General features: G+C 37.1%; 1 protein-coding gene across 2 annotated transcripts; it reads left to right on the top strand.

Annotated features, from left to right (window-relative positions):
* Positions 1 to 948: 948 nt before the first annotated feature.
* On the top strand, positions 949 to 7509 carry LOC107823803 (uncharacterized). Of its 2 annotated transcripts, none has more exons than XM_016650513.2 (9): positions 949 to 1512; positions 2702 to 2893; positions 2985 to 3107; positions 3206 to 3243; positions 3369 to 3477; positions 3615 to 5810; positions 5897 to 6052; positions 6527 to 6606; positions 7013 to 7509. In XM_016650513.2, the coding sequence occupies exons 1-9, from the start codon at positions 1435 to 1437 to the stop codon at positions 7248 to 7250; spliced, it is 3210 nt and encodes a 1069-aa protein (XP_016505999.1). In that variant the 5' UTR covers positions 949 to 1434; the 3' UTR covers positions 7251 to 7509. The 2 variants fall into 2 exon arrangements, with proteins under 2 accessions (XP_016505999.1, XP_016505997.1); XM_016650511.2 differs by having other exon boundaries at positions 7010 to 7509.
* Positions 7510 to 9080: the final 1571 nt, after the last annotated feature.

Genomic DNA, 9080 nt, shown 5'->3' with positions numbered 1-9080 from the left:
TCTGACCCTTTCCAGCAACTGGTAAAGTTGCTGTCATGTAGCCAGGAGGTCTCGGGTTCGCGCCGCGAAAACAGCCTCTTGCAGAAATGCTGGATAAAACTGCGTACAATAGACCCTTGTGGTCTGACGTTACCAGTTGTTATCATGTGACCAGGAAGTCACGTGTTCAAGCCGTGGAAATAGCCTATTGCATACAATAAACCCTCTTATGGTATGACCTCTCCGAGCAACTGGTAAAGTTTTTATCATGTGTTCAGGAAGTTACGTATTCGAGTCGTAAAAATAATCTATTGTAGAGATAAAGGGTAAAAATGCTTACAACAGACCCTCGTGGTCCAGTCTTTTCCTGAATCCCGCGCATAGCGAAATCTTAGGGTTTTAACCGCATTATGGTCCCTCAAATTGTTAAATTTCTTTTTACTTTAATCCTTGTGGTACCTAGTATGGATATTAAATCCTCTATTATTATATTTTTATATTATTGGCCATTTACTACTGATTATACTCAGCAGCCATTACTATACTTTCTCTAATTTACTTTAGGATTTTGCCTAATATCGGATCTGTCGGTATCTTATTATTATAATCTTAAAGTAAAAAGAAGCTTCACCTATAATATTTTAATTCCTCTTTCTCTTCTTCCCAATTAGTGGACAAACAAAAGCAATAAAATCAATTACTCTCATAATTTCAATTTATGTTATATCAATATTAACTCGTAATAATGACATATTTTTATATTTAAAAAAGTTAAACTTTAAATATTTTATTATAATAATATACTTTTATATTCATACAAATTTAATAGTAATATATTTTGATATTACAAGTTTTAATATTATTTTTTAAAAATTATGCGTCCAGTCAAATAATATAACAGAAAAAGTGGAAAGGAATGTATATTATTTTGCTAAAGTAATTAAAAAAGATATTATATAAAATTTTCACAATGTGGTGGACTTCTGTTACATGCAAGATATAGAGAGAGAAACAGAGAGTAGAGAGAGAGAGAGAGAGAGAACCACTGTGTGTGTGTGTGAATTTGCCAAGAACACCATTATACTCGCATCAGATCTGCTCTATTCTCTCCTCTCAATACATTCTTGATTCCTTTCATCAAAATTCAATCTCAAAAAACTCTGAACCACTGTGTGTGTGTGTGTGTAAATTGCTAATTTGTTTTAGCTCTTTTGTATTGACATTCATCCACTGTGTCAACTCAGTGCCACGCGTCGCTTTCTCACTCTTTAAGCTCAATTCTTATGCTCTACTCTGAAAAACACGAATTGGGTATTGGTTATTTTATTGAAATTGGTGTTTTTTCAGCTTCATGGTAGTTTTCCGGCAGTGGCTGCCGGAGCTCCGGTGAGCTCCGGCGAAAACTGTGAAAAGGGTGTGTTATAAATGAGGTAAAGTGAGGGGTAAAGTGTAAAAATGTTCAAGTCGGCGCGGTGGAGGAGTGAGAAGAACAAGATCAAAGCTGTCTTCAAGTTGCAGTTTCATGCAACTCAGGTACCCTTCATTAGAATTTTACTGCATGGTAAAAATTTTAGTCAAAAAATGAATTTTTACTATACTTTTTTATTGTTTTTGTTAGCTTTTTCCTTGAAATTTTCAGTCAAAGATTGAGTTTTTACTGTTTTTTAATTGCTTCTTGATTGTTGATACTTGATAGCAATCTGAATTGGATGATTTGATTGATTAGGCAGTAGAAAGAATTAATGGATGACACAATTAGTGTTTCCACTGAACTTATTGTCTTCGCCTTTTCTGAGCTGAGGGTCTAGTGGAAACATTCTTACCTTTACGAGGTAGGGGTAAAGTCTGCGGACGCACTATCCTCCCCAGACTTCACCCGTGAAAATATTGTTGTTGTTGTTGTTGTAGTAGTAGTAGTACTGAACTTATTGCCTTATACCATAAATTTGCATTGGAAGACAAATTATTTAGTATTAGAATGAAATGGTGTGGAATAAAGTGGAACGGCATAGATGATTCATATAGTGGACCCAACTAATTTGGAACTGACACTTTGTTGATGAATTGATTGATTGATCCCTTTGCATTTTCATGGAAAAAAAACTGTTTTCTACATCCATTTTCCTTTGCTTTGTTTCACTTCAAATCAGACACTTTTTTAGAGGCAACTGATAAAAAGCTTGTTGTATATGAGAAGAGCATTGTCTGCTAACTCCAAAGTCAGCAATTAGTTTAAACATTCCGAGGCCTCCAGAAAGAAGGCGTTCTTTTGCATTGCGTTTCTTCATGTCTTGGTTCATGGTCATTCTGAATAAGTCAGATAGTTGATCGAGAAAGTACCACCCAAAGGTGCTCATTGAGCCGGTCCCTGGTGGCTAAGATCATCTCAAAGCTAAAGTGAAGTGATGATATCATACCTCAAGCCTTCTTCTGTTTTTCGATCTTCTTTCTTTTCTTATCAAGTTTCTAACCAGAAGGGTCAAGGGCAGAGTCATGATTTGAAGCTAATAGGTTCTGGGTTGTAATCTTTTTAAGTTATCAAGTTCTAAATTAGTGATTTGTACATTTTTAATGAATTGCTTTAGACAAATAGAGATTTTGGACTAAAGTTACTGGGTTGGGCTGGACCTGTTACCGGCATGCTAGCTCCGCCCTGGAAACGGTGGCTGGAAAATTGACATCCATTAGAAGCATAATGTGTTAATTTGTTTATGTGTCATAGGTAGCGGGGGATGCATTGATGATATCCGTAGTCCCTGCTGATGTGGGGAAGCCGACATTAAAATTAGAGAAGGCAATAGTTCGTGATGGGAGCTGTTACTGGGATAAAGCAGTTTTTGAAACTGTGAAGTTGATTCAAGAACCCAAGTCAGGGAAGATTCACGAAAAGATCTATTACTTCATCCTGGGAACCGTAAGTTTGCATTTCATGTCTGAAGTTTTTATGCTACATTGGTTCCTTATCAAGTGAATTTGTATAATTTCTTTGGATGTAAACTTTGTAGGGAAGTTCCAAAGCTGGAGTTGTCGGAGAAGCTTCGATTGATTTCTCGAATCATGCAGAGGCATCTAAGATCTCCTCCGTTGCTCTTCCGCTCAAAAATTCAAAATCAGGAGCTGTATTGCATGTGAGTCTCTCAGTCGTTCGTGCAAGAATACGCCATAGAATTGCTATTTTTCAAGCTTTTTGGACCTAATTGACTTTAATTTGTGTCATTGTCGATAGGTTTCAATACAGAGGATTCAGGATTCTTCTGATCAAAGGTGGTGTCCGATTTCCCAATAGCTTCCGTGTTTTTCTTCTGAGCTTTTGGTTCTCACATGCTAGTTGAAATGTTAAATCTTGTGCTGAATATAAACTAGTTTTTATTTTTTTGTTGTTTTTACAGTGTTGTTGAAGAAATCGAAAATGCAAAACCAAATTCGGACGATAGGATCTTGAGGACGCAACCAAGCAATGATGATGTAGAAGCTAGCCTTAACGACAATTCTACAGAGGTGAGACAAAGACTTCTGTCTGATTATAAGAAAATGAAGATCCAAGGATTGCTCCTCGGGCATTGGATGCTAGCTATTATTCTTCCATTTTGATTGATAAGGTCGCTTCATTTCTTGTCTGCGCGTGTATTTCATAGGATGGTTTAATCAACAAGCCTATTTTGCACAATGGTGTACTGAATGGAAACCGCCGGGCATCAGGCGAATCAGATATTACCACGTCCAGTTCTGGGAGCAGCTCGGTACTTGATACGCCTCGGCAAATCAGAATGAGAAACAACAGTGGCCATCAGGATCACATAAACTTCCCTTCGTCTCCGAATCTTGCTTTGGTTCCCCGGAATCCCAGTGTCGATGTCTCTACAACAGTTTATGAAGAAAATCAGCAGTTGGATTGGTTGGGAGGTTCTGCTCTTGAAGTAAGTACGGACGGGTCTTCAAGCACTCCAAGAGAAGCTCTTAGGAGATTAGCATCGCAAGAGGTGTCGGATATTGTTGTTGCAAAGCTACAATCCGAGCTCGCAGCTTTTGCTAGGCAGGTAGAAGTGTCGGACTTGGAACTTCAAACGCTTCGTAAACAAATAGTCAAGGAGTGCAAAAGAGGGCAAGATCTCTCAAAAGAGGTTGCGAGCCTGAAAAAAGAACGAGACGCTTTCAAGGAAGAATGTGATAAACTTAAAGCCTCTCAAAGACGTTTAGACGAGGCGAAATCCAAAGACAAGTTGCTCTATGAAAGAGGGGATCTTCAAACTCTTGTTAGTGAACTTAGGCAAGAATTGAGTTATCAAAAGGACCTTAATGCAAATCTGGAAATACAACTGCAAAAGACGCAAGAATCAAATTCGGAGTTAATTCTTGCTGTGCGCGACCTAGATGAAATGTTAGAGCAGAAAAACAAAGAAAATGTTAGCCATTCCAACAAATCAACGACATCTTTTGAAGCTGAAAGGTTTCCGGATGTTATCTCCAAGCATGAAATGACGGATGAAGATGACGAAGAGCAAAAAGCGCTAGAGCAGCTCGTGAGAGAGCACAACGACGTCAAGGACACATATATGCTGGAGCAAAAGATCACGGACCTGCATGGTGAAATCGAGATATACAGGAGAGAAAGAGATGACTTAGAGATGCAGATGGAGCAACTTGCCCTCGACAATGAGATACTGAAGCAAGAAAACCACGACATGTTATACAAACTTGAGCAAAGCGAGATTCAGGAACAACTAAAAATGCAATATGAATGTGCAACTTCTTATGCAACTGTAAGTGAACTTGAAGCGCAGATTGTGAGTTTGGAGAATGAGCTGAAGAATCAATCTAAAGAATTCTCCGATTCATTGGCTACTATAAGTGAGCTCGAAGCTCAAGTCAGTAACCTGGAGCAAGAACTAGAACAGCAAGCTCAAGGATTTGAAGCTGATCTCGATACCCTTAGTCGTGATAAAATCGAACAAGAGCAGAGAGCAATAAGAGCTGAAGAAGCCTTGAGGAAGACAAGACGGCAAAATGTTATTACAGCAGAGCGGCTCCAGGAGGAACTTAAAGGGCTATCCATGCAAATGGAATGCTCACTCAAAGCGAGTGAAAAGTTGGCTACTAAAGCTTTAAACGAAGCTAATGAGCTCCACCTACAGAAAATGCAACTGGAAAAGATGCTTCAAAAATCATCCGAGGAGCTCCAATCAATCAAAGCGCATTACGAAGCAAAGGTGTTTGAGCTTTCTAGCCAAGTAAATAATATGTCAGATCAAATGGAAAAGTTGCAGTCAGAAATTGAAGAAAAATCCGCATGCCTCGGGAAACAAGAAGAGCTGGCTAAAGAAACTGAGCAGCACCTATCACAGAAAATCATCTCTCTTAAAGAGGAGATTGAAAATTTATTGACAGAAAAGATTATCCTTTCTCAGCATGAAGAACATAAGAACACTCTGGCGAATGAGTTGGAAAAGACGAGGAAATCGATTGAGGACATGCAATTGGTTATAGAGCAAGGTCAAAGTGAAAGAAGAGAACTGGAAACTACGCTAGCTTTAATGGAAAGAGAAGCCATGGATACCGTGAAAGAACTAAACAGTATGAGGTCGCTTATTGATGAGAAGGACACATTAATTGCGGAACTGCATTTCGAAGTGGATATCCTTATATCTGAATGCAAAGAAATTAAGAGCTCTTTGTTTGAGGATGAACTGGAGAAAGAAATTTTGAGAAAGCAGGTATCGCAGTTAAAAGATGATCTGATAGAGAAAGAGAATGCATTGAATAGTTTGGACGAAAAGCTCGAAGATGCAAATGATCAAGCTGCAAGTCTAAAAGAGATAATAAATTTACTTGAGGTAATATTCACCTTTATTTGATCTACCTAAATGTCGTTGTAAATCATTGGAGTGTGATCAATCTTAGTTTTTTCCCATCATCACAGGATCAGATCAAGCTGAAGGAAAATGCACTTGATAGCTTAACGAATTCATTTACAGAGACGGAGAAAGATCTTCAAGACAAAATCGAAGAATTAGAAAGAAGGTTAGAAGAACTCCGGCATAGCATGGAAAGGCTCCGCGAACAAAAGTCCAAACAGGTTAGCAGCAAAAAACTTATCTTCTAAATTAGAGTTGGCACGAAAACTTCTTAATTCTATTTTTTTAATATCAGACATAAGAGAGTTTGCCTTATTTGAAGACTTACTTGTGTGAAGAGAAGACAAATAGACTAAGTATCACCAATAATATGATTTTAAGGCTGTTTGATTCTTACTCTCTCTGTTCCACTTTGTATGGCATTCTTTTCTTTTTAATATGTCGAAGAAGAATGACACCTTTTTATATTTGAAAATTCTTTAACGTTTAACTTTTCAGTATATCCTTTACGGACATGCTCTTGTAACCATAGAAATGTCATGACATGTTTAAGACAACAAGTTCTAAGGATACTTTTTGTATGTGCTAAAAGTTGGTGCTTCTGTCTTAAACTCTGTACCTAGTCAAACACCGCAAATATAAAATGAAACCGAAGATCATTTAAGGAGTATCTGAAAGCTGATACTTTGGTTCAGGTGGCTACGGAAGATCTAAATCTTGCGACTACAACATGCACGGAAGATGAAAATCCCTGTCAAGCATCGTCTACGGAGAGGTATGAATCCCGTGTTCAAGATTGATCCTTAAACTTTTGACAACTATGAACTTATATTCTTAAAATGATTTCGTATCACTATCGAGTCAACTTGAACACGTATAACTTAACCCAATTTGAGGGGTGGTCCATTTTGGCTATACGTACAGTTTTACAAATAAACTGAGTCCAACAATAACAACAACAACAATCCCAGTGTAATGCCACATAGCAGGGTCTGGGGGTAGAATATACACAGACCTTATCCCTACCTTTTGAAGGTAGTGAGGCTGTTCCCCGATAGACCCCCGGCTCAATGAAACAAATAAACCGAGTCCAAGACTAATTATTGTAGATGCCTCTTCACAGTAATTGTTTTCTCTTCGACATTCCTAATTGACAATGCCCATATAATTAAATGCAGCAGCAACATCTGTTTGTCGGACAAGGAAATGGAAAACGCAGCATCTAATACCGGAAATCTTGAAGAACTATCAAAAGAAATGGAACTATTGAGGGAGAGGAACAAGTTAATGGAATTTGAACTGAAAGAAATGCAAGGGAGATATTCAGAATTAAGCCTCAAATTTGCAGAAGTAGAAGGAGAAAGACAGAAGCTTGTAATGAGAATGCGCAACATTAAGAGCGCGAAAAAGAGCTCTTAAACAATCCATGCAAACCAGATACAAGTATAGGTAACAAAAATAAATGTAAATTAGTGAGGAAGTTCCTTTTTTTTTTTTTTTTTTTTGCGCATATTCTTTCAATTTTGTTTCTTGCATAGACTTAGCCACCATTAGATAAGGTACAAAAATATTAGTATAAGCATATAGGTTATAATCCTAGCAAAATAAGAAGCTGCGTAAGAGCATTTCAAGTTGTTTTTGTGAGTATTTTCTGTTTATGAACAGATTCTTTAAACTAGTTCCTACAGTTCTATATTTATCAACAAGAAACATTGGAATGAAGAAAGTTGTGTCAAAACCACCTTCCCCCCCCCCCCCCCCACAAAAAAAAATAAAAAATAAAAAAATTACTAGTTTACGCTATCAGTGTAATTTAACTTGTTATAACAAGTTGTTATAACAACACAATGAAGCATTTTAATAGCCTGTTTGGCCAAGCTTCTTTTGAGGCAAAAATATTTTTTTTTCTAAAATTAAGGTGTTTGGCCAAGCTTTTGAAAAGAAAAAAAAAATGCTTTCAGATAAAGCTTGGCCAAACACTAATTGCTGCTCAGAAGTGTTTTTCAAATTAATTAGCCAAACACAAACTGCTTCTCACTAAAAGTACTTTTGAAAAAAAACACTTCTCAAAATAATTTTTGGGTCGTTTGTGAAAATTAATTTACCGACCGAAATCGGTTGGAAATTGCGACCGACTTCAGTCGCTATTTTTTGCCGACAAACTTAATTTCGACGGATTAAAGCCGGTCGGAAATCGGTCAGTTTTTCCAATTTTTCGACCAATTTCGATCGATATTTCTGGATGGTTTTAGGCAATTTTTTAGTAGTGTAATGTAGACGGTGGATGATTCCAATGCTAGCTCGAACTCGAAGTCAATGACTGTATCTTAGGAAATATCTAAAGACTAAACAAGACATCCAATTAGTCGTAAAAGATTAATGTACTCCTAAATAAACGAAATAAACTCCAACATCATATTCAACATTGAGAAAAAAATATGAGGTGGCTTTTTCTGTCTTTTAAATGTTTTGGTTGGCAAAATTCCCCACGATATGTACTGACGAGAAAGAGGGGTTGCTCTGATGGTAAGCAATCTCCACTTCCAACCAAGAGGTTGTGAGTTCGAGTCTCCCCAAGAGCAAGGTGGGAAGTTCTTGGAGGGAAGGATGCCGGAAGTCTATTTGGAGTGAGATTATCGAAGTGAGATTATACTGGGTTGTTGTTGTTTATGTACTGACAAGAAATAGCAAATATACTAATGAAATAGTTGAAGTGAGAGGATATTGATCGGGATTTGGAGATATCTTAGACAACAAGGGTGGATTCGAGATTTGGAGGTGATGGGTACATGAGCAGACTACTCAATCAACGTCTCATCAAACTTTTGAACTTAAGAATTTCAGATAAATATATACCTGTTTTCAATATATATATATATAATTTTTGTCGAGTTTATGGTATCCGATGACCTCTCTTCTCTGTACATAGGAAGAAGTGATTACACATAACACATCTATAGTATATTTTCATCATGTTACGTGTTTAATATCAAGCTGATTAATAATAGAGACAGCTAATACACGTGGTTTTGTTCATGTAAATGAATGGCTCCCTTCACTTCCAAAAACCTACTCTTATCAAAAAAACTTCTAATAATTTTTTTTTCTTCTTACTATTATTTTATTATTTATAGTTTTAGTCTTTTAACTTTTTCGTGTGACCTATAGGTTATGAGTTCGAGTCAGCTATTTACATCACATACCCTTGGGATGCGATTTTTTTCATACCCTATATGAACGTGAGATGCT

Source organism: Nicotiana tabacum, chromosome 5 (genome assembly GCF_000715075.1).
Source record: "Nicotiana tabacum cultivar K326 chromosome 5, ASM71507v2, whole genome shotgun sequence".
In the NCBI taxonomy this organism is placed as follows: domain Eukaryota; kingdom Viridiplantae; phylum Streptophyta; class Magnoliopsida; order Solanales; family Solanaceae; genus Nicotiana; species Nicotiana tabacum.
This window is presented reverse-complemented; position numbering and strand designations above follow the sequence as displayed.

Excerpts from the sequence above, each read along its gene's own strand:
- LOC107823803 (XM_016650511.2), top strand. The coding sequence starts at position 1,435 with ATGTTCAAGTCGGCGCGGTGGAGGAGTGAGAAGAACAAGATCAAAGCT. Across the intron at positions 1,513-2,701 it reads TGCAGTTTCATGCAACTCAG|GTAGCGGGGGATGCATTGAT; the intron begins GTACCCTTCATT and ends TATGTGTCATAG. Across the intron at positions 3,108-3,205 it reads AATCAGGAGCTGTATTGCAT|GTTTCAATACAGAGGATTCA; the intron begins GTGAGTCTCTCA and ends CATTGTCGATAG.